Source organism: Balaenoptera musculus, chromosome 11 (assembly GCF_009873245.2).
Source record: "Balaenoptera musculus isolate JJ_BM4_2016_0621 chromosome 11, mBalMus1.pri.v3, whole genome shotgun sequence".
Lineage (NCBI taxonomy): Eukaryota > Metazoa > Chordata > Mammalia > Artiodactyla > Balaenopteridae > Balaenoptera > Balaenoptera musculus.
The window spans coordinates 40,889,574-40,914,466 of NC_045795.1; the positions used below are offsets into that span (position 1 = coordinate 40,889,574).

General features: G+C 44.9%; 1 protein-coding gene across 5 annotated transcripts; it reads left to right on the plus strand.

The window, feature by feature from the left end:
* Positions 1–27: 27 nt before the first annotated feature.
* Positions 28–21,350, plus strand: VPS52 (VPS52 subunit of GARP complex). Of its 5 annotated transcripts, none has more exons than XM_036869954.1 (20): positions 28–393; positions 1,229–1,313; positions 1,471–1,523; positions 1,707–1,782; positions 1,973–2,040; positions 2,334–2,509; positions 2,893–3,043; positions 3,338–3,438; positions 3,550–3,682; positions 3,820–3,877; positions 4,245–4,378; positions 4,821–4,976; positions 5,431–5,549; positions 5,827–5,950; positions 6,241–6,336; positions 6,450–6,557; positions 6,784–6,849; positions 19,977–20,088; positions 20,306–20,424; positions 20,630–21,350. In XM_036869954.1, exons 1-20 carry the CDS (start codon positions 304–306, stop codon positions 20,774–20,776), a joined length of 2,172 nt encoding a protein of 723 aa, XP_036725849.1. In that variant the 5' UTR covers positions 28–303; the 3' UTR covers positions 20,777–21,350. The 5 variants fall into 5 exon arrangements, with proteins under 5 accessions (XP_036725849.1, XP_036725850.1, XP_036725848.1 ...); XM_036869953.1 differs by having other exon boundaries at positions 31–393; positions 20,588–21,345; XM_036869955.1 differs by lacking the exons at positions 19,977–20,088; positions 20,306–20,424; positions 20,630–21,350 and adding an exon at positions 11,149–11,525 and having other exon boundaries at positions 30–393.
* Positions 21,351–24,893: the final 3,543 nt, after the last annotated feature.

Consider the following 24,893-nt stretch of genomic DNA (forward strand, 5'->3'; position numbering starts at 1 on the left):
TCCGGAAACTGTGCGAGAGTCTGAGTTGGGCGTCAAGAGTTCCGGTGCGGTTTATCTTTACGTGTTCGTAAAGTTCGTGGGTGTGAGAGCAACGAACGTTCCGGATTGAGATCGTGCTTAAGACTTCCAATTCCCATTTGCACCTGGGTGAAGCGGTTAGAGCTGAAAGGGAAAGGCTGGAGGCAAACAATTTAACTCAAATATCTGGGAGCGATTTCGCGCCGTGCAAGACACTCCAGGACTTGTAGTTCCAATCCGGGGAACGGACTCGCCTAACAGCTGCCGGAAGTGAGGCTGCGCGGAATGGCCGCCGCTGCGACCATGGCTGCAGCCGCCCGGGAGCTGGTGTTGCGGGCCGGAGCCTCAGATATGGAGGAGGAGGAGGGCCCGCTGGTGAGAACGCAGGGCTGTTTCTCCTCCAGAGTCTCGTCCCATCTCCTCACGTCAGAAAGGCCTGGGCTGGGTGTAGGCACAAGGTTGGGAGCTCGGCTGCTACCGGTGATGCTACCCGGTTTGGCTCTCCATACACCTTCCTGGAATCGGACCTGAACCTGAGCGGGGACCAGAATGGCCGAGACTCAGGTTCTGGGGCCACAATTTCAGTTAATCTCCAGATGTTTGGGCAGAATAGAGAAGCAGTGTAGAGTAACAGCTAGGAACATGGCCTCTGGAGTTAGATTGCTTGGGTTCTAATTCCATCTCTGACACTTACACTCTGTGTGTCTTTGGGCAAGTTAACTAGTCCCTCTGTGCCATCACTTTCCACACCTATGATGAAGAAAATAAGACCTCCTGTATAGGTTGTCGGTTAGGATTAGGCAAATGAATACAAATAAGATGGCACCTGGCATGTAGGTAAACACTATAGGTTAGCTGACATTTCTAGAAAGGCTGGGGCTCCCCAGAGGGATGGTGATAGAACACCTAAGATAGCAGGAGTGTAGAGATCCTAAATTCAACTGCAGGTTCTGCTCTGTCCTCTGCATCTTCTAATTTTCCTCATTTGGTCACCTCCGCCCTTTCTGGGTTGCCTGTCTCCTGGTCATATTCCCTACCCATCAGCCCCAATCAGTAAGACTGAGACAATATGAGACTTTTGGAATTTTTGGACTCAGTATTTACCTATGGCTCCCCAGTGAAAGTCCTTCTCCCCCACTTGAAGGGTTGGTGATTATCCCATTATGTTTTGTTCTCCCCCTTGCTTTCCCGTTAACCTGTCCCTCTCCAGGAGGGTGGTCCGGGTCTTCAGGAGCCATTGCAGCTTGGAGAGTTGGACATCACCTCTGATGAATTCATCCTGGATGAAGTGGATGGTAAGTGATGGCACGGGGGCGGGGGGATGCAGTTCCTATAACCTGAGAGGCATGGGGGCTGGAAGTACTAAGGCAGGGGTTAGTGTGCAGATGTTCAATGTGGGGATGGAGCTGTGGAGGAGCTGGATGGACCCTTACGATGAACTTCTATTTGCAGTTCACATTCAGGCGAATCTGGAGGATGAGTTAGTAAAGGAAGCTCTTAAAACGGTGAGGTTTCCCACTATACTAATCTGTCCCTCCACTTACCCTCCCCTCAAAGAAAAGAAGGAGAAAACAACCTCTTGCTCTTCTAATATCACCTTGGTGTCTTACTCTCTAGTCCTTCATTGACTCTGTTCCAGCATCCCTTCACTGACTCCCTCCTGACCTGTCACGTTTCTGTCCTCCCAGGGTGTGGATCTCCGTCACTATTCAAAGCAGGTTGAGCTGGAGCTACAGCAGATTGAGCAGAAGTCCATTCGGGATTGTATCCTCCAGCAGAGAAAAAGGGTGGTGTTATTAAAATGGGCATTTTGGGGGGCATGGTGCTGACAGCCCAGCTGGGGCTGCCATCTTCTCTCTGAGGTTTATGTCACCTCAGGGAGAAATTGGAGGGGTCCTGCGGGTCTGAGGATCTCCATCTCCACAGTGAGGTCCCTTGACTTTTTGTGAGTCAGATATCCAAGAGAGTGAGAACATAGCATCTCTGCACAACCAGATCACAGCCTGTGATGCTGTCCTTGAGGTTAGTAACCCTCATAATCCTGAGCCCAGATCATGGTCTCTGGGACCTTTCTTTACGTCATCAGCCTCAGGCGGGGACAATTAGAATCACTTTCAGGATGACCTCAGCAGCCTTTTTTGTTGTTGCTCCTATGACTAATGTTATTTGCCAGTGACCTTTCAGGTACCTCTTCCCTTATCACCCACTACCCTCATGGACTGATAGATACTGGAGATTTTACCAAGAAACTTGGGTGGCCCACTCGTCCCTTACCAACCCTATGGCCATTCAGTAACACTTCCACCTTCCCCCAGCGCATGGAGCAGATGTTGGGAGCTTTTCAGAGTGATCTCAGCTCCATCAGCTCTGAGATCCGGACACTGCAGGAGCAGTCAGGAGCCATGAACATTCGGCTTCGAAACCGCCAGGCTGTCCGGGGGAAACTCGGGGAGCTTGTCGATGGTCTGGTGGTGCCCTCTGCTCTGGTCACGTGAGTCACCAGTTTGAAGGGGCATAATGTTTATACCAAGTAGATGGGCTGGAGCGACCTACCCTACTTACCACATGGGTCTCCATCACGTCACTTCCAGAAACTGATGAGTGGGTTGACAGCTCTTCCTAACCTTGATGCAGGCTTTAGGCATCAAAGATTAGGAATCATCCAGGGTCGGGCGTAGAGAAGGGGGTCCAAGGCTTACGTGGGTGGTGGAGGTGTGTGTGTCTAGGAACAGAAAACTTTGTACGTGTGTCCTGACTCTATGATGCAGTGTAAGAAGGGAGAGGAGACAGAGGCTGGATGCCAGGGGTATGGTTTAGAGTCTAGGGGTGTCTGGGTCTCCCTCCGCACCCATCCCACCCCTCCTTGCTCCCCAGGGCAATTCTGGAGGCACCAGTCACAGAGCCCCGGTTCCTGGAGCAGCTGCAGGAGCTGGATGCCAAGGCAGCTGCAGTCCGAGAGCAGGAAGCTAGGGGCACAGCGGCCTGTGCAGACGTCCGAGGCGTGCTCGACCGGCTCCGGATCAAGGTGGGGAGGGGGGTGGATACCCTAGAGACTACTCAAACCAGCCTCCCTGAGAAGTCCACCCTGAATTGCCCTGGCAAAGCTCATTGTAGCCTGTGCCCAAGAACTTCACCTTGCCTTTACCTGGCAGAGCTCATTCTCACATCTCTGGGTTCCCCTCAAAGTCTTAAGAAATATCAAAAGAGGTATTCTCTACTCTTCCTCCTCCCATATCCAACATTTGTTCCTTCCCTCAGTAATTCCCAAACAGTGAGAAGGTTGCAGCTTCATGCCCTGTGTTTGGTCCCCCATGTCTAGGCAGTGACGAAGATCCGAGAATTCATCCTTCAGAAGATCTATTCCTTCAGAAAACCAATGACCAACTATCAGATCCCCCAGACGGCCCTGCTGAAGTACAGGTTGTCGCCCAAAGGAAGGGCTGGGGGTGGCCTCGGAGCTCTTGAGCAGCCCAGCATGATGCTGGGCATCTTGGGCCGTCAGGGAGACTGACTGGTCCCTGGCTCCTCCAGGTTTTTCTATCAGTTCCTGCTGGGCAACGAACGGGCCACCGCAAAGGAGATCAGGGACGAGTACGTGGAGACGCTGAGCAAGATCTACCTGTCCTACTACCGCTCTTACCTGGGGCGGCTCATGAAGGTGCAGGTGAGGCCACGGAGGGAGAGGCAGTCCTGGGCCCCTTGGCTGCGGGGAGGGGCAGCTACGGGGCAATGGGGGACAGTATAAAAAGACATTTTTTGGGGGAAGCAGTGGTTCACAGTTCTCTCTGCTCTTTTCTCTAGTATGAGGAAGTCGCTGAGAAGGATGATCTAATGGGCGTGGAAGATACAGCCAAGAAAGATATCCTGGAGCTGAGGGGCCCTCATGCTGGGTCTGGAGAGTGAGGGGGCTTCTGGCTCCAGCCTCCAAGGCACTGCTGCTTACCTTTTTCTGTGGGACCAAAACCTTTGAGAATGTGATCAAGGCTGTGGCCTCCCTCCCCAGAAAAATGCACAAATCATCTTGACACAGAGTTTTGCATATGATGTCAGGGGGTGTAGAGGCTCCTTAGAGTCCATTCACCGATGTGAGGTGAAGTGGGGCCCCAGAACTGGGAAAGAGGGACCCTGGGGCTGTGTCTGGCTGCTGGGTGCCCCTGGAGGTCCTGAGTCTTTGACCTTCCATCACAGTTGTGATCTGACTGTTTTCCTTGACTCTGACTCTCCACGATTCTTCTCAAAGCCATCCCTCCGCAGCAGGAACACCATCTTCACCCTGGGGACCCGGGGCTCTGTCATCTCCCCCACTGAACTGGAAGCCCCCATCCTTGTGCCCCACACGGCCCAGCGGGGAGAACAGAGGGTAGGAGGAGGAGCAAGCCTTAGCCGACGGGGTTGGGGGGGGCGGGAGAACTCCGAGTACAGACCTCAGGGCAAATCTTCCCCTACTGCAGGCCCCCGTGGGAGTCCCCTTCTCCAGTCACCCCAGTGTTCTGTGATAAGAGGGTTGGGACCATTGACTTAGGGTGTACAGAGGGAAGAGGTGGGTGATATGTCACGAGGCAGGTGTGGAGGAGGATATGGGAGCAGCAACAGCAGGTGGGGGCGGCCTCTTCTCATGCCCCCCCTCCCCCTACCTCTTCAGTACCCGTTCAGGATGCTCTTTCGCAGCCTGGACTAGGGGTAGATGGGGAGGGTCTCCTGAGCTCCCATTACCCAGGTTTGCTGATTTCCCAGCTGTGTCCACGGACTGCTGGTACTGGGGTCCATCCCGTCTGTCTCTCTTCTTACCCCTTCCATCCTAGTATCCTTTTGAGGCCCTCTTCCGCAGCCAGCACTACGCCCTCCTCGACAACTCCTGCCGTGAATACCTTTTCATCTGTGAATTCTTTGTGGTGTCTGGCTCGGCTGCACAGGACCTCTTCCACGCCGTCATGGGCCGCACGCTCAGCATGACCCTGGTAGGCTCCCTCGCTCCCGAGCTCTTAGAACTCTGTCCCCAGTTTTCGTCAGCACCACAGTGAGGTCACAGCCCTGGGGTTACTGAAACCAGGATCCCCTCGTTCTAAAATGCATGAGCCACGTCCTCGCTGTGTGACTCCCCATGAAACCATCAAAGCTTGGGGTCCCGGAGGCTCTTGGGGACACACAGGTGACAGCACCTGAAAACTCAGGGGCCCCTAAACCTTGGTGTTCAGCCCTGAATTCTGCTATGATGGGCTTGTGATTTTAGATCTGGGGAGCAAGGCAGCAGGACCACCCGAGTGGCCAGTGGGCAGGGATGGAGCATTTCCCACTTAGATCCCCTCCCCAGTGCCAGGTCCCCAGGGGAGCACAAGCATCTGTCCATGGCCACTGGGAAAAGCAAAGTAACAGATACTCTCTTCCAATCCCCTGCCTGTTCCTAAATCACAGAAACACCTGGAGTCTTACCTCACTGACTGCTACGATGCCATTGCTGTTTTTCTCTGTATCCATATTGTCCTCCGATTCCGCAACATTGCAGCCAAGAGGGATGTTCCTGCCCTGGACAGGTCGCTGAGTTCTGGTCCTTGATGTCCCACTGGCCTTGAAATCTTTAGTCTTGCACCAGCCTGCCCTGACCCGTGGGCTCCTCCTGACCTGAACCATTGACCCTGTTCCCATTTGTCTGTCTAGAGGCAGTATTGCTGCTTCCAGACTCACCTTTCACACCCACTCCAGCCTCCACCAACCATCATTCATCGCTCAGGGTTTCCGCACACACACCCTCCCCCTGGCCCCCACCTGTGACGTTCCTTGCCAGGTCTCTCATTCTGATCAAGCCCACAGGTACTGGGAACAAGTGCTTGCCTTGCTGTGGCCACGGTTTGAACTGATCCTGGAGATGAACATCCAGAGTGTCCGCAGCACTGACCCTCAGCGCCTCGGGGGGCTGGACACTCGGCCTCACTACGTGAGGGCCGGCAGGGGTAACGGGCTGTTGAAAGGCAGGGCTTGAAGCCTCGCTGCAGGGATCACCCAGGTTCATGGTTGTGTCCATGAGCCTGGCTGGACAGCTAGCCACGCTGTGTGAGGGGCAGTGTGGGAGTGTGGTCAGACTCAGGGTGGGCTGGGCACTGTGGTGGGAGGGATTGGAGGTGGGAGTCACCCAGAGACTGGTTGGCCAGCTTCAAGGGAGTTGGGGGTTTCATGGGTTGGGCCAGGGGGTTGGCGTGATTTTTCTTCCCACCTTCTTTCTCCCAGATCACACGCCGCTATGCAGAGTTCTCCTCTGCTCTTGTCAGCATCAATCAGACGATTCCCAATGAACGGACGATGCAGCTGCTGGGCCAGCTACAGGTGAGGGGCGGCTGGGAGAGGTTTCCGAGCCACAGGGCTGCTGCAGGGGGCTGGAGTGTGAGGTGGGGGCCCTTGCCTGCTCCTGTCACCTCCTCCTTTCATTTTTTTTTCAGGTGGAGGTGGAGAATTTTGTCCTCCGAGTGGCAGCCGAGTTCTCCTCAAGGAAGGAGCAGCTTGTGTTTCTGATCAACAACTACGACATGATGCTGGGGGTGCTGATGGTACCTGAAGCCCTTTCTCCTTGTCTCCCTCCCCGGAGAATTCGGGTTCCCCCCACTGCTCCGTTACCTCCACGGGGGCAAAGATTATGCTGGCTTTGTTTGGTGTTTTATTCTTGCAGACTGGCACAGCATCTGGCTACGTACAGTAAATGTGGGGAGAAGGGGATATTCTGACGTGAAGGGCAGCTTCTCCCCAAACTTGAGATTTCCCTTTGTCTTCCCTTAGGAGCGGGCTGCGGATGACAGCAAAGAGGTTGAAAGTTTCCAACAGCTGCTCAATGCTCGTACACAGGTAGGGGTGTGGGGAAGAGGAAAGGGATAGTCCCATGTGCTGTTTAGTTCAGATTGTGTGTGTGTGTGTGTGTGTGTGTAGGGGCCGTTAGCAGACTCCAGATACACAGAATTGGAATTGTTATAACTCTTGGTTCACAACATGCTGTCATTATTGGTCTATTTTATTTTCTTTTGTATTTTTTTAATGATGTAGACATCCATGAACCTACCACACACCTTGGCAATAAACCCCACCCCATCACCCTGCATCTCACATAGAGGCACCTCTTGATCTAAATGTTGTCTTTATCACGCCCTGGCTTTTAAAAATACAGCTATAGGGACTTCCCTGGTGGTCCAGTGGTTAGGACTCTGCGCCTCCACTGCAGGGGGCATGGGTTTGATCCCTGGTTGGGGAACTAAGATTCCACATACCGCATGGTGTGGCCAAAAAAAAAAGTAAAAAAAAAATAGAGCTATAGGTATGCCAAAACAGTAACTATTTGGTTTTGGGTTTGAGTGCCATAAAAACAAGAGTCACAGGATTATTTCATGCATAATATTTCTAGTATCGTCCTGTTATGACATATGGCTGTAGCTCATTCTTTTTCACTGCAATATAATGTTACATTGTGTGAATATAACAGAGGACATTTGGATTATTTCCAGTTTCTTGCTCCTGTGAGCATTGTTTTATGAACAATTATGTCTTTTAGCACACATAGATACATCAAAAGTTTTATCAAAAATCTCTCTTGGAAGTAAGAGTAGGCTTGCTGCATCTAGAGAATGCTAGTATTCAACTTTATGAGACAATGCCAAATTGTTTTCCTAAGTGATGGGACCAGTTTATTCCTTACCTGAAATGTATAAGAATTTTCATTGAGTCATATTTTCTCCAACATATGATAGATCATACTATCTTTGCCTTTCTGGTGGGTGTCTCACTGGGATCTTGATTTGCATTTTCCTGGTTACTAATGAGATTGAGCATCATTTCAAATGTTAAGTAACCATACAAATTTTTCTTTTCTGTAAAATGTCTGTCATAGCATTTGACCTTTTAAAACTTGGGCTGTTTGTGTTTTTCTTATTGATTTATAAGAGTTCTTAATACAAAAGACTTAATACAAAAGTTCTTAATACAAAAAATAATACAATATAATAATACAAGAGTTCTTAATACAAAAAAACTTAATACAAAAGTTCTACTAATCTTTTGTTGATTGTATAGGTTGCAGATACCTTTCAGGAGGTGTTTTATCTTTTAACTTTTTTTTTAATTTAATTTTATTTAAAGAAATTTTTTTGCCCTCTCTGTGAGGCTTGTGGGATCTTAGTTCCCTGACCAGGGATCAAACCCAGGCCCTCGTCAGTGAAAGTGCGGAGTCCTAACCTCTGGACTGCCAGGGAATTCCCCTTTTTACTTTTTTTTCTTCTTATTATTTTTTTTAATATTCATTTATTTATTTATTTGGCTGCATTGGGTCTTAGTTCCGGCGCACGCGGGCTTAGCTGCCCCACCGCATGTGGGATCTTAATTCCCCGACCAGGGATCGAACCCCCATCCCCTGCATTGGAAGGTGGATTCTTAACCACTGGACCACCAGGGAAGTCCCCCATTTTTACTTTTTTTTATGTTGTCTTATGATGAACAGAAATTTCTAATCGTAACTTGATGAATTTAATAATCTTTATTTTTGTGTTTTGTTTAAGAAATCCCTAATTATCCCAAAGTCATAAAAATATTATACTGTATTTTCTTCTTAATATTGTAGAATTTTGCTTTTTACTTTTAAGCCCTAAATTTACCTACAATTGATTTTTGTGCATGATGTGAGGTAGGAAACTAATTATTTTCTATTTGGAAAAATGATTGGCCTAGAACCATTTATAGGAAGTCCCTTTCTTTCCCCATCTGATCTGTAGTCCCGTCTCTGTCACACAGCAAAACTCCACAAACATGTGCCTCTTGCCTCTAGTCTATTCCATTGATCAATTTGTCTACCCTGCAGAACAGTTTTAATTATTATGCTTTTAGGACAAATTATCCTACCTTCTTTTTTGTTTGTTTTGTTTTGTTTTTGGCCGCACCATGCAGCTTGTGGGATCTTAGTTCCGCAACCAGGGATCGAACCCATGCCACCTGCAATGGAAGTGCGGAGTCCTAACCACTGGACTGCCAGGGAATTCCCTCTCCTACCTTCTTTTTCATCATTATCTTGAGTATTATTGGCCTTTTGATTTTTCATGTAAATTTTATGATCGGCTTATAAGTTTTCACATAAAAAAAGCTCATTAATGATTTTGAATGTAGTTGCATTGATCAGTTTAGAAGAATTGATACTTTTTGATATTGAAACTTCCCATCAACATGGCCCCTCTCTACATTTTTAAATATATTCTTTAATGTCTTTTGATAACCTTTTATAATTTTCAGCACAAAGATATTGCAAATCTTTTGTTAGAATTGTTCCTAGGTAGGTGTAATATGTAGCTTTAGTCCTACTAGGAATACATAAATCCTTCCTAATTCTTTACCTTTTATTTCTTATGTCTTTGATCTTCTACTCTTCTGGCCAGGACCTCTATGACAGAGTGTAATAGTTGAATAATATCCTGTTCCTGAGTTTAAAAGAAATGCTTTTATCATTTTCTCATTAAGAGTAATGTAGATGTAGGTTTTTTTTGTAGAAGCCCTTTATCAGGTTAAGAAAATTCCTTTTAATCACTCGTGTGCTAGGAGTTTTTATTGTAGTTTTTCCTACTAGAAATAAATCTACATTTATTTAGGGATAATTACTAAGAATAATACTAGGAATTACTAGAAATAATAACTACATTTTTTTTTCTCTCTAATTGTTTGGACTTTATTCTTTTAGGATTTGTCCTTGAAATAAACTGTTGCTCCTTAAATATTGTCTTTTAAAAAAGAAATTTACTTGTTTGAAGTGGTGTATAGAAATGCTGTTGATTTTTGTACATGGATTATATAGCCAGCCACCTTCCTAAATTCTTTCTTTTTTTTTTAAAGTATCATTTTAACTTTATTTTTATTTTTTAAAATTTATTTATTTATATTTGGCTGTGCTGGGTCTTCATCGCCGCGTGGAGGCTTCCGCAGGCTTTCTCTGGTTGCGGCGAGCGGGGGCTACTCTTCGTTGCAGTGCGCGGGCTTCTCACTGCGGTGGCTTCTCTTGTTGTGGAGCACGGGCTCTAGTCGCGCGGGCTTCAGTAGTTGTGGCACTCGGGCTCAATAGTTGTGGCTCATGAGCTTAGTTGCTCCGCGGCATGTGGGATCTTACTGGACGAGGGATCGAACCCATATCCCCTACATTGGCAGGCGGATTCTTAACCACTTCGCCAGCAGGGAAGTCCCCTAAATTATTTCTAATAATATTTTTGGAGGTGTGTGTGTGTTTCTTTGTAGGCGTTCATCATCTCTGAATTGTGACAGTTCTATTTCTTCTTTTCTGATCCCTATGTATTTAATTTCTCTATGTCTTTGTTCTCTTACTGCATTGGCTAGTACCTCCAGTACAAAGCTGAATGGTTGAATAGAAGTGGTGATAGTGAGAACGCTTATCTCTTCCTAATTTTAAAAGGAGTGCTTTCATCATTTCCACATTAAGAGTACTGTTGTAGGTTTTTTATAGATATCCTTTATCAGGTGAAGAAAATTCCTTTCGATCCCTAGTATGCCAAGAGTTATTAATTTTTAAAAAATCATGAATAGGTATTATTTTTAATCAAGAATGTGTGCTTTTTCTGCATACATTGAGGTAGTCATATATTTAATTTTTTAAAAATCTATTATGTCATGGGTGGGATAAATTAGGACTTTGGGATTAACAGATACACACAACTATATATAAAATAAACAACAAGGACCTACTGTATAGCACAGAGAACTATATTCAATATCTTGTAATAACCTATAATGGACAAGAATCTGAAAAAGAATGTATATAACTATATGTATATATATCTATATCTGAATCACTTTGCTATACACCTGAAAGTATCACAATGTTGTAAATCAACTATACTTCAATTAAAAAAAAAACTACTGTGTGGTATATTACATTTGTAGATTTTAGAATGTTAAACCATTCTGGATTTGGTCTAATTCATTTGGAATTTTTGCTTCTCTGTGCAGAAGCGAGATTGGCCTGTGATGTTCTTTTCTTGTACTGTACTTGTGTGGTTTTGGTACCAAAGTCATACTGGATTTGTAGAAGAAGGTGGGAAAGAAGTATTTCTTCATTCTTTTTATTCTGAAAGAGTTTGATGATTGAAATGATCTCTTCCTTGTAAGTATCTTAGAAATTGCCAGCACAAACATCCAGGAAGATTTAAAACTATGAAATTCCTGGGCTTCCCTGGTGGCGCAGTGGGTAAGAGTCGGCCTGCCAACGCAAGGGACGTGGGTTCGAGCCCTGGTCCGGGAAGATCCCACATGCCGCGGAGCAACTAAGCCCCCGCGCTACAACTCCTGAAGCCCGCGTGTGCCCTAGAGTCTGTGCCCCGCAGCAAGAGAAGCCACTGCAATCAGAAGCCCGCGCACCACAACGAAGAGCAGCCCCTGCTCGCTGCAGCTAGAGAAAGCCCACGCGCAGCAATGAAGACCCAATGCGGCCATAAATAAATAAATAAATAAATAAATTTGTTTGAAAAAGTGTGGCACTGCCATTGGAAAAAAAAAATATGAAATTCCCTCTAAGTACTGCTTTTATTGAGTTCTGTAGGTTTGAATATGTAGCATTTTTATTATTCAGTTCTAAGAATTTTTATATTTCAATCATTTCTTTTTCAATCCATGAGATTTTTTAGAGGAATGTTTTAAAATTTCCAAAAGTAGTTTTTTTATTTATCTTTTTGTTATTAATGCCTAAATTGCATTGTGGTTGGAGAATGTGGCCTTTTGGTACTGAAAATTTGAAATTTGAAAATTTTTTGAAATTTGTTTATATTTGCTTTGGCCTAGGACACGATCAACTTTTGTAAATGTTCCATGGTATTTTTTTTTTCAATTTATTTAGTTATTTATTTATTTTTTTATTTATGGCTGTGTTGGGTCTTCGTTTCTGTGCGAGGGCTTTCTCTAGTTGTGGCAAGTGGGGGCCACTCTTCATCGCGGTGCGCGGGCCTTTCATTATTGCGGCCTCTCTTGTTGCGGAGCACAGGCTCCAGACGCGCAGGCTCAGTAGTTGTGGCTCACGGGCTTAGTTGCTCAGTGGCATGTGGGATCTTCCCAGATCAGGGCTCGAACCCGTGTCCCCTGCATTGGCAGGCAGATTCTCAACCACTGCGCCACCAGGGAAGCCCTCCATGGTATTTTTTAATTTTAAAATTAAAAAATTTTAAAAAATTTATTTGGCTGCAGCGGTTCTTAGTTGCGGCATGTGGGATCTAGTTCCCTGACCAGGGATCGAACCTGGGCCCCGTGCATTGGGAGTGCAGAGTCTTAGCCACTGGACCACCAGGGAAGTCCGCCATGTATGTTTGAGAAGATTGTGTATTCTTTGTCAGGTGTGGAAATTAAGCTCTTTAATTCTGCTGTTCACATCACCTATATCTTTACTGATTTTTTTTTTGTCTACTTATCGGTAGTTGAGACAGATGTTTTGAAATTCATAAGTTTATCAGTTTTTCACTGCAGTTTTTTTTTTTTAACATCTTTATTGGAGTATAATTGCTTTACAATGGTGTGTTAGTTTCTGCTTTATAACAAAGTGAATCAGCTGTACATATACATATATCCCCATATCTCTTCCCTCTTGCATCTCCCTCCTTCCCATCCTCCCTAACCCACCACTCTAGGTGGTCACAAAGCACCGAGCTGATCTCCCTGTGCTATGCGGCTGCTTCCCACTAGCTATCGGTTTTACATTTGGTAGTGTATATATGTCCATGCCACTGTCTCACTTTGTCCCAGCTTACCCTTCCCCCTCCCTGTGTCCTCAAGTCCATTCTTTAGTAGGTCTGTGTCTTTATTCCTGTCCTGCCCCTAGGTTCTTCGTGACCATTTTTTTTTTTTTTAGATTCCATATATATGTGTTAGCATATGGTATTTGTTTTTCTCTTTCTGACTTACTTCACTCTGTATGACAGACTCTAGGTCCATCCACCTCACTACAAATAACTCAATTTCATTTCTTTTTATGGCTGAGTAATATCCCATTGTATATATGTGCCACAACTTCTTTATCCATCCATCTGTCGATGGACACTTAGGTTGCTTCCATGTCCTGGCTCTTGTAAATAGAGCTGCAGTGAACACTGTGGTACGATTCTTTTTGAATTATGGTTTTCTCAGGGTATATGCCCAGTAGTGGGATTGCTGGGTCGTATGGTAGTTCTATTTTAGTTTTTAAGGAACCCTCCATCCTGTTCTCCCATAGTGGCTGTGTCAATTTACATTCCCACCAACAGTGCAAGAGGGTTCCCTTTTCTCCACACCCTCTCCAGTATTTATTGTTTGTAGATTTTTTGATGGTGGCCATTCTTACTGGTGTGAGATGATATCTCATTGTAGTTTTGATTTTCATTTCTCTGATGATTAATGATGTTGAGCATTCTTTCATATGTTTGTTGGCAATCTGTATATCTTCTTTGGAGAAATGTCTGTTTAGGTCTTCTGCCCATTTTTGGATTGAGTTTGTTTGTTTTTTGATATTGAGCTGCATGAGCTGCTTGTAGATTTTGGAGATTAATCCTTTGTCAGTTGCTTCATTTGCAAATATTTTCTCCCATTCTGAGGGTTGTCTTTTTGTCTTGTTTATGGTTTCCTTTGCTGTGCAAAAGCTTTTAAGTTTCATTAGGTCCCATTTGTTTATTTTTGTTATTATTTCCATTTCTCTAGGAGGTGGGTCAGAAAGGATCTTGTGTGATTTATGTCCTAGAGTGTTATGCCTATGTTTTCCTCTAAGAGTTTTATGGTGTCTGGCCTTACATTTAGGTCTTTAATCCATTTTGAGTTTATTTTTGTGTATGGTGTTAGGGAGTGTTCTAATTTCATTCTTTTACATGTAGCTGTCCAGTTTTCCCAGCAATACTTATTGAAGAGGCTGTCTTTCTCCATTGTATATCCTTGCCTCCTTTGTCATAGATTAGTTGACCATAGGTGCGTGGGTTTATCTCTGGGCTTCTATCCTGTTCCATCCATTGATCTATATTTCTGTTTTTGTGCCAGTACCATATTGTCTTGATTACTGTAGCTTTGTAGTATAGTCTGAAGTCAGGAGTCTGATTCCTCCAGCTCTGTTTTTTTCCTTCAAGACTGCTTTGGCTATTCGGGGTCTTTTGTGTCTCCAAACAAATTTTAAGATTTTCTGTTCTAGTTCTGTAAAAAATGCCATTGGTAATTTGATAGGGATTGCATTGAATCTGTAGATTACTTTGGGTAGTTTAGACATTTTCATAATATTGATTATTCCAATCCAAGAACATGGTATATCTCTCCATCTGTTTGTATCGTCTTTAATTTCTTTCATCAGTGTTTTATAGTTTTCTGCATACAGGTCTTTTGTCTCCCTAGGTAGGTTTATTCCTAGGTATTTTATTCTTTTTGTTACAACAGTAAATGGGAGTGTTTCCTTCATTTCTCTTTCATACTTTTCATCATTAGTGTATAGGAATGCAAGAAATTTCTGTGCATTAATTTTGTATCCTGCAACTTTACCCAATTCATTGATTAGCTCTAGTAGTTTTCTGGTGGCATCTTTAGGATTCTCAATGTATAGTATCATGTCATCTGCAAACAGTGACAGTTTTACTTCCTCTTTTCCAACTTGTATTCCTTTTATTTCTTTTTCTTTTCTGATTACCGTGGCTAGGACTTCCAAAACTGTGTTGAATAATAGTGGTGAGAGTGGACATCCTTGTCTCGTTCCTGATCTTAGAGGAAATGCTTTCAGTTTTTCACCATTGAGAATGATGTTTGCTGTGGGTTTGTCGTATATGGCCTTTATTATGTTGAGGTAGGTTCCCTCTATGCCCACTTTCTGGAGAGTTTTTATCATAAATGGGGGTTGAATTTTGTCAAAAGCTTTTTCTGCATCTATTGAGATGATCATATGGTTTTTCTTCTTCAATTTGTTAATATGTTGTATCACATTGATTGATTTGCATATATTGAAGAATCCTTGCATCCCTGGGATAAATCCCACTTGATCATGGTGTATGATCCTTTTAATGTGTTGTTGGATTCTGTTTGCTAGTATTTTGTTGAGGGTTTTTGCATCTATATTCATGAGTGATATTGGTCTGTAATTTTCTTTTTTTGTAATATCTTTTTCTGGTTTTGTTATCAGGGTGATGGTGGCCTCATAGAATGAGTTTGGGAGTTTTCCTTCCTCTGCAATTTTTTGGAAGACTTTGAGAAGGATGGGTGTTAGCTCTTCTCTAAATGTTTGAAAGAATTCACCTGTGAAGCCATCTGGTCCTGGACTTTTCTTTGTTGGAAGATTTTTAATCACAGTTTCAATCTCATTACTTGTGATTGGTCTGTTCATATTTTCTATTTCTTCCTGGTTCAGTTGTGGAAGGTTATACCTTTCTAAGAATTTGTCCATTTCTTCCAGGTTGTCCATTTTACTGGCATAGAGTTGCTTGTAGTAGTCTCTTAGGATGCTCTGTATTTCTGTGGTGTCTGTTTTAACTTCTCCTTTTTCATTTCTAATTTTGATTTGAGTCCTCTCCCTCTTTTTCTTGATGAGTCTGGCTAATGGTTTATCAATTTTGTTTATCTTCTCAAAGAACCAGCTTTTAGTTTTATTGATCTTTGCTATTATTTTCTTTGTTTCTATTTCATTTATTTCTGCTCTGATCTTTATGATTTCTTTCCTTCTACTAACTTTGGGTTTGTTTGTTCTTCTTTCTCTAGTTTCCTTTAGGTGTAAGGTTAGATTGTTTATTTGAGATGTTTGTTGTTTCTTGAGGTAGGATTGTATTGCTATAAACTTCCCTCTTAGAACTGCTTTTGCTGCATCCCATAGGTTTTGGATCGTCGTGTTTTCATTGTCATTTGTCTCTAGGTATTTTTGATTTCTTCTTTGATTTCTTCAGTGATCTCTTGGTTATTTAGTAACGTATTGTTTAGCCTGCATGTGTTTTTGTTTTTTTACGTTTTTTTCTCCCTGTAATTGGATTTCTAATCTCATAGCATTGTGGTCAGAAAAGATGCCTTGATATGATTTCAATTTTCTTAAATTACTGAGGCTTGATTTGTGACCCCAGATGTGATCTATCCTGGAGAATGTTCCGTGCGCACTTGAGAAGAACGTGTAATCTGCTGTTTTTGGATGAATGTCCTATAAATATCAATTAAATCTATCTGGTCTATGTGTCATATAAAGCTTGTGTTTCCTTATTAATTTTGTTTGGATGATCTGTCATTGGTGTAAGTGAGGTGTTAAAGTCCCCACTATTACTGTGTTACTGTCAATTTCCTTTTTTATAGCTGTTAGCAGTTGCCTTATGTATTGAGGTGCTCCTATGTTGGGTGCATATATACTTATAATTGTTATACCTTCTTCTTGGATTGATCCCTGATCATTATGTAGTGTCCTTCCTTGTCTCTTGTAACAATCTTTAATTTAAAGTCTATTTTGTCTGATATGAGTATTGCTACTCCAGCTTTCTTTTGATTTCCATTTGCATGGAATATCTTTTTCCATCTCCTCACTTTTAGTCTGTGTGTGTCCCTAGGTCTGAAGTGGGTCTCTTGTAGACAGCATATATATGGGTCTTGTTTTGTATCCATTCAGCGAGCCTGTATCTTTTGGTTGGAGCATTTAATCCGTTCATGTTTAAGGTAATTATCGATATGTATGTTCCCATTACCATTTTCTGAATTGTTTTCGGTTTGTTTTTGTAGGTCCTTTTCTTTTCTTGTGTTTCCCACTTAGAGAAGTTCCTTTAGCATTTGTTGCAGAGCTGGTTTGGTGGTGCTGAATTCTCTTAGCTTTTGCTTGTCTGTAAAGCTTTTGATTTCTCCATCGAATCTGAATGAGATCCTTGCTGGGTAGAGTAATCTTGGTTGTAGGTTCTTCCCTTTCATCACTTTAAGTATGTCATGCCACTTCCTTCTGGCTTGTAGAATTTCTGCTGAGAAATCAGCTGTTAACCTTATGGGAGTTCCATTATATGTTGTTTGTCGTTTTTCCCTTGCTGCTTTCAATACTTTTTCTTTGTCTTTAATTTTTGCCAATTTGCTTACTATGTGTGTCGGCGTGTTTCTCCTTGGGTTTATCCTGTACGGGACTCTCGGCACTTCCTGGACTTGGGTGTCTATTTCCTTTCCCATGTTAAGGAAGTTTTTGACTATAATCTCTTCAAATATTTTCTCTGGTCCTTTCTGTCTCTCTTCTCCTTCTGGGAACCCTATAATGTGAATGCTGTTGTGTTTAATGTTGTCCCAGAGGTCTCTTAGGCTGTCTTCATTTCTTTTCATTCTTTTTTCTTTATTCTGTTCCACAGCAGTGAATTCCACCATTCTGTCTTCCAGGTCATTAATCCTTCTTCTGCCTCGGTTATTCTGGTATTGATTCCTTCTAGTGTATTTTTCATTTCAGTTATTGTATTGTTCATCTCTGTTTGTTTGTTCTGTAATTCTTCTAGGTCTTTGTTAAACATATCTTGCATCTTCTCGATCTTTGCCTCCATTCTTTTTCCGAGGTCCTGGATCATCTTCACTATCATTATTCTGAATTCTTGTTCTGGAAGGTTGCCTATCTCCACTTTATTTAGTTGTTTTTCTGGGGTTTTATCTTGTTCCTTCATCTGGTACATAGCCCTGTGCCTTTTCATCTTGTCTGTCTTTCTGTGAATGCGGTTTTTGTTCCACCTGCTGCAGGATTGTAGTTCTTCTTGCTTCTGCTCTATTTCTGTTTCGTAGACAGGTTCATTTGTGCCATATTAGATTCCACAAAAGATTTTATTTTTAAGTGGAAGTAGTTTATTTTTAAATGGAATAAAAGTTTCATTTTCACCTTACCAGATCTTACTATTTGGGTTGGGTTTTTTGTTTTTGTGTTTTTTCTTTTTTCTTTTCCTATTTTAATTCCTCCCTTCCATTGTTTTTTACCTGTTTGTTTGCTTTTTCATTTTAACTCTGTGTTTTGGGAAATTTCAAATGTACATGCTATATAGAGGATAACATGGTGAACTCCCAGGGGCCATCACAGATCTTCAACCAGTAACAACTCACAGACAGTTTTGTTTCATCTGTATCAGCACTCACTGTTCATCCTCCTCCTACCCGTCCTTCCCACCCCCAGTGATTTTGAATTTAAAAAGTTTTTTTTTTTGTCTGCATTGGGTCTTCGTTGCTGTGCGTGGGCTTTCTCTAATTGTGGTGAGCGGGGGCTACTCTTCATTGTGGTGCGTGGGCTTCTCATTGTGATGGCTTCTCTTGTTGCTGAGCATGGGCTCTAGGCGCACGGGCTTCAGTAGTTGTGGCGCTCAGGCTCAGTAGTTGTGGCGCACGGGCTTAGTTGCTTCACAGCATGTGGGATCTTCCCAGACCAGGGATCGAACCCATGTCCCCTGCATTGGCAGGCAGATTCTTAACCACTGCACTACCAGGGAAGTCCCTGAATTAAATTCTATACATCCCTATCACTTCATCTGTATCAGGATGTGTTTTAAAAACCACAATACTTTATCACACTTAAAAAAAATTATCACTTTCAGGGAGTTCCCTGGTGGTCTAGTGGTTAGGATTTGGCGCTTTCACTATGGTGGCCCAGGTTCAATCCCTGGTCGAGAAACTGAGATCAGCCGTGTGGTGCGGCCAAAAAAAGAAAAAAAACACTCTCAAAATAGCCAGTATTCAGGTATCCCCAGTTATCTCATAAACAGTGGTTCAAGTCAGGATCCATATGCATCCATACACGTCTCTTTTTTTTTTTTTCACATGTCTCTTTTTAATCTATAGATTTCCCTTCCATCTTACCCCCCTGCCCCGCTCTGCAATTTATTTGTGGAAGAAATTGAGTCATTTGTCATGTAGAATGATGTACAGTCTGGATTTTGCTGACTGCATTACGTGGCATGCCTAAACTGTTCCTCTTTTCCCATAAATGTGTAATTCGATGGAAAGGCTTGATCAGGTTCCAATTAGATTTTTTTTACAAGGCTATTTGAGAGGTAGTGGTGTGTACTTCTATCAGGGGCACATAATGTCATCTTGGCTCTCTTTTTGCCAGTAGCATCAATGATCACTGCGTAGACCATTAGATTTCTGTACTTATCAATGTCTCAAAAATTTCCATCTCCTTATCTGTCTGTGCTGCATTCTGAGTCATTTCTTTAATTATAAATTCCAATTTGCTCTATCATGCTTCCAGATATTTCTAATCTGAGATTTAGCCAGTTGACTTTTTAAAAAATTTTTAAATCATTTCTTTAATATTCCATTTTGTTTCAAGCCTTTCCATTCCTAATCTTGTTAATTGGTCATGTTTGTGTCTGTACCTTTAACTTCTTTGAACAGTTTTTACAGAATGTTAGCTGCTCTGTATCTGACAGTTCTAACATTGGCAGTCTTTGGAGGTCTAAGTCCATTGCTTATTGTCTGTGCTGACTCTCGTGGTAGCTTGCTTTCTTCTGTGACTGGTGATCTTTGAGTTCTTTTCTTGGTCTTAAGCAGTCATAGGGGCCTAAATTGGGATCGAGGGGATTTCAGAGAAGATTTGCCTCTCCTTTTGCAATAGCTGAAAGATGCCGTCCACCTGGGTCTACATTGGCACCTCTTTGAGGCTCTTGTGAGAGACCAGGCTCAGCATCCCCACTCAAGGCTAGCATCAGGCTCAGCTTCCTGATAGCAGAGTTGCCATGGCCACTTGCCTTCTGGTAGCCCTGCCTCTCCCAGTTGTCCACTTCTCTGGTTCCAGCCCTCTGCTCCCAGCTCAATTTTTTTCAAATGTAATTAAAAAAAAATTTTTTTTGGAGGAGGGTAATCCTTGGAGATTTCCCCTACTTCTTGTGAGACTGGCAGTGTCTTAAAGTATATGACCTTTGCAGAGTTTAGCTGTTCTGTTATGGGAGTTTTCTAAGGACCAAGTTGGGCATGATGCCAGAATTGGGGAAAATCTGCCGACACCAGTAAACTCAACTCTGTATGTGTGTATGTTTCTACAGGAATTCATTGAAGAATTGCTGTCTCCCCCCTTTGGGGGTCTGGTGGCATTTGTGAAGGAAGCTGAGGCTTTGATTGAGCGTGGACAAGCTGAACGACTTCGAGGGGAAGAAGGTCTGAGGATGGGGTGGTTGTGATGGGGTCAGTGGAAAGGTGAAAGGAAAAGAAAAATTCAAGGATGCAGATTACATGGGGAGGGTGTCGAGCAGGAAAGAGTGGGTTGGGAGGACACTAAGAAAGAGGGCTTGCATGGTGAGGATGGCTATGCCTTGGGGAGGACTTAGAGGGATCAAATATCACTTAGCCATGATCTCTTTCCTCCTACTCTCAGCCCGGGTTACTCAACTAATCCGTGGCTTTGGTAGTTCCTGGAAATCATCGGTGGAGTCTCTGAGTCAGGATGTAATGCGGAGTTTCACCAACTTCAAAAATGGAACCAGTATCATCCAGGTGACCTGCAGTTCCCAGTCCCCACTCCCACCCCACCCCATCACTGATTTTCCCCCTCTTTTCTCTGGGCTCAGAATCATACAAATGACCCTTGATCTTCAACTACCAGCTGTGCCCAAAGTTCTGGATGAGCCCTAACCTGACTCCTAATCATCATCCTTAGCACCACCCCACCTCTCATCCCTCCGTGACTTTCTCTGAGCAGGGAGCGCTGACCCAGCTGATCCAGCTCTATCATCGCTTCCACCGGGTGCTGTCTCAGCCGCAGCTCCGAGCCCTGCCTGCCCGGGCCGAGCTCATCAACATCCACCACCTCATGGTGGAGCTCAAGAAGCACAAGCCCAACTTCTGATGCGCCAGACCCTGGGAGCCGCCAGCCCACTCCATGGACTTCTGTGCCCCATCCCATCCCCTTCTTCACCTGGGGGCCCCCTTCCAGTTCTTCCCTTGCCTCCCAGGTCCTTGACATGCCTCACCCTCCCTTCATTCCCAGGACCCTGCCTCATCAGGTTAAGCTGAATCCCTTTGGCTTTCAGAATCTCCCATGTCTTCAGGTTTCCCAGGACCACTTCCTCCTGGGCTTCCAAAATGACCTTTATTATTTTTCCAGTTTTGTCATTCCTCTGTTTCCCTCCACTGCCCCACCCCCAGGGCTTTTTTCTTCTCCCAGTAAAACCTTCTGGTTCACTCAGCTCTTGTCACCATGTTATGAGGTGTGAAGCCTCGACTCTTCGAATTGGTGTGGCAAGGGGAGACTGCCTCATAATGGTTGATGTTTTTTTTTTTCTTTTCACTCAAAGTGAGTTCTTTTCTGTAGCTTTTTGACCTAAGATCTCAGCAACTTGAACACTAACCAGTCCCCTCCTGGCTTGAGAGTTACACCAAGGTCAGTCTGCAGAAAACAATAAATATTTAACATGACATAACACTCTTTTCCCATTTCTTTTCTCCTTCCTCCTGGGGCCTTCAAGTAGCCCCATCTCTGCTCCAGGGTCACGTTGGCTCTCTGACTACCTCCTGGGCCTACATCCCTTCTAGTGGGTGTCCAGAAAGTAGGGGCACACGGTTACCTCTCACCTTTAGCTACCTCAGGCCAAAAGAGTGGCTGCAGTGCTTTTAGGGCAGAGACTGTTTCATGAGTAACCAGCCTGATGGAGGAAATGGCCCTGGTTAAGATGGCAGATGCATCAAGGGCTGTGCAACCTTGGGCACTGTCCAAGGTCTGCCTTGGCTCCCTGACACCGACACCAGTTCTCTTTGCCTCCTGCCTCCTCAGGCTGACCCTGGGATTGCCTCCTCTCCTTCAGTGTCAGCTCCCTAGCTCCTCTGGTGTGGTTGTCACAGCCACTTGCTAGAGGGCTGCAGTACCCACACCACTGGGGCATTAGTAGGCCCGGTTTGCAATGTGATCATCTCATCCATTTCTGTGACTCGGCGCCTGCCTGGTGCCACTGCCTGTACACCTCATTTGAACTCAGACTCTAGACTGGGGAGACATGGGGGCGCCTTAAGTCCTAAGGGGGAAGGCCTGGGCAGTCAGGGGAAAATGGTAATTTGGAGACGCTTCCTCCGCCCCTATGGCCTAATCATTCCCTCCCAGCCCCGGCTTCGGCACTCTGGATGCAGGCCCAGCCCGTCCGCGGAGGCAGAGAGAATAAGAGTACAAAGGCGTTCCGCGTGTGGCCCGAGTGCGGGTGGCTGAAAGCGAGGACCGCGCATAGCGAGGCGGAGCTGGACGGTTTCTCCCGGCGGGCCCTGCCGATTGGCTGCGGCCGGAGGGGGCGTGGCAGGGTCGCTGGAGCCGCCTTCTCCGGCTCCCGCTTTTTTTGGGTTCCGCCCCATCTCTGAGAGCAGCGCTCTGATTGGCTTTGGGACCCATATCTCTGAGCTTCAGCCTCAAGGACCAAGTCTGAAGAGCCGGGGAGGGTGCAGAGATGTTGGGGACTGAGGGCGGCTCCTGACTGGCTCAGACGCCTCAGGGGCGGAACCAGGATAGTGTCCTTAACTGACCTCACCCGGTGTCACCACCACTTTCCCCCTCCACTCGGCGTCCTTCCAGGTTTACCCTGCCTGACTCTTCGCCCCAGACGTTCCCTGAGGCCTACCCAGTGCTGGGAGGTGGTGTGCTGGGCTCTGGGGGACCGCGAGCTCACCGCTGGGCGCCTCCACCTTCCTGTCCCGTTTCTACCCCCCAACCCCACCACCACCAGGGGGATCCAGATATTCTCACATTTGACCTGATTCCTGCCCCAGCTCGAGGAGCACAGAAGGGCCCAGGATTTGGGACTTGGGAATAGGGAGACATAGGCTGCTTTGACAGAGCAGTTTCTCAGAGAAGGGGGTCTCTGGATATCCCACGAGGGAGATTCCCGAGACAGGTGTCTTCATCGAAAGTCAACTAATACTCCGATGGGAGAAGGGCTGTGCATGCTGGCACCGTGGTTTTCGAAGTTCTGCCCTTCTCTTCTCCTGTCCATCTCTGAACCCAAGTATATACGCTGGGCTGATAAGCACGGTTTCTTGCAGGCCTCACTGAAGAGCATTGCTGGAATATGAGGAGGCTCATATTCTGGAACCTGGAGGCATTAAAGTTACATTGGAGCACACAGTTTTCGGGAACACTGAACTGCTCCGGGAATCCACAGGAGCCCTCTGACCCAACGGTCTCAGGAGGGCATGAAAAGGCGACAGAATCGCGTGAAAGGGAGCCGCGATACCTATATCGACCTCCAGGGGGCAGCATCGACCAGGGGATGGAGTTCTTCATTCTCTCAAACTGTTGGCCACTGCTGAAGCGCCCCCTTCATGCCCCCTTCAAGCTGAAGCAACTGAGGGACTTTTCCTTCAGTCTAACAACATTCAGTCCTGTGGCTTAGATGGGTCCTTGTGATCCCCAGGCTGAAACTCATAACTTCTGGCTAACATCACCGCCCCTCAAACTTCTTCACTTTTTTCCTTTTGCTGATGACAGACACACTGGCCTCACAGACCCAGAAGCATCAGGGATCACTCCTTAGGACGGGACTGTGTCAATATCCTCCTTCCCTTTGCTAACCTGTAAGACTCGTGTCTGTATCTGGTACATCGGTCCCTGTCTTTACCTAGTGTCATATAGGAAGGACTTGGAGGTGTCCTTATGGATTGTAATAGTGCCCCAATGCTAAGGGATCTCTGTCCTTTAAAGAAATATCATTTCCCTCTATTTTTACACCTCTGTGCCTTCAGCTTGTCCTGAGTTATTTCTTAACTGGACTCTCTGGGAAATATCTACTCTGTGTTCAACAGCTCTGTTTCTGCATAAAATGGGGGTGCCCATCTCAGCATCAATTTCAGAGCTAGTTAATGTGGACATGTACCCTGAGGACAAAAGAAATAAGGGATTCCTCCTTTCTCCCCATCCTATCAATATGGACCCACCCACCCTCCATTTAAGAAGGGTGGCTTTTCAGATTTTAGGAAATCAGGTATGAGGGGAAGCAGGCAAATTGGCTGGGTTCCAACATAGATTTAGGGTAAAGATTCAAGGAAAGAAGGAGAAAGGAAGACCAAGACAACTTTGAAGGGAAGAATAGATCAGTTCTCTCCATCCTGAGGAAAATGGATGCAATTCATGTTGCATTTGAGTTTATAGAGTGTTTTCAGATACAGTGTTCATTAAACCAAGGCATATGTATTGATCCCCTTCTCTGTGTTCTGTGACAAGCACTGTAGATTCAGCAGAGAATAAATCAAGGTCCCTGAAATCACAGAACAGATATGTCATCTCACCGAATTCACACACCTGTCCTTGGAGGTGTTCTTCCTGGTTCATGCGCTGGAGTAAGTAATGAGCCCAACACCACACAGCCGTTCAGTGGTTCGAACTTTCTGTGCCCCAATTCACCTCTTCTTCCATGACTCCAGGCTGGGAGTCATGGAGCTGAGGAAGGAGCTGTCTGCAGAGAAATAGCAAATTAACTCTAAGAAGTAAGAGTAAATTATTAGAAGGATCTTTACAGAACTGAGGGAAAAGCTGGACAGGCAGGATTTAGAAAGGACAGAAGCCAGGACAATTCCAGGATTTAGGGACCAAGGGTCAGAAGACTGGTGGGCGGGGAGCAATGTGTTCTCCTGACCTGGCTTCCTTTCCACTCTGAGACATCGCTGGCTCTAAGGCAAGGCTCTTAACAGCATCCCAAAGGATCTGTGAATGAGGATGGGGAAAAGTACATTTTCTTTTCACTAGCCTCAAAGTGAAATTCAGTATTTCTTCCAAGGCAGTTGTCTGTAGAGAATTTTTAAATAATACTAAAATCGACTTTTTATTGTTACCATGCACCAGCAATTCTACAATGATAGTGACAAAACACTGCTCCCTGTGGTGCAGCGCCCTCTCACTCCACCTCTCTTGGTATATCACCGCACACAGGAGAATTAACTATTTTCAGTTCACATACACACACTTAGCCTTTGGATAGTCCCCTTTACCC

What these genes read in the sequence shown, in the direction of transcription:
- VPS52 (XM_036869953.1), top strand. Translation starts at nt 304, where the DNA reads ATGGCCGCCGCTGCGACCATGGCTGCAGCCGCCCGGGAGCTGGTGTTG. An exon ending in TAAAGGAAGCTCTTAAAACG is followed by an intron (nt 1,524 to 1,706) that starts GTGAGGTTTCCC and finishes CTGTCCTCCCAG; the next exon opens with GGTGTGGATCTCCGTCACTA. An exon ending in ACGACTTCGAGGGGAAGAAG is followed by an intron (nt 20,089 to 20,305) that starts GTCTGAGGATGG and finishes TCCTACTCTCAG; the next exon opens with CCCGGGTTACTCAACTAATC.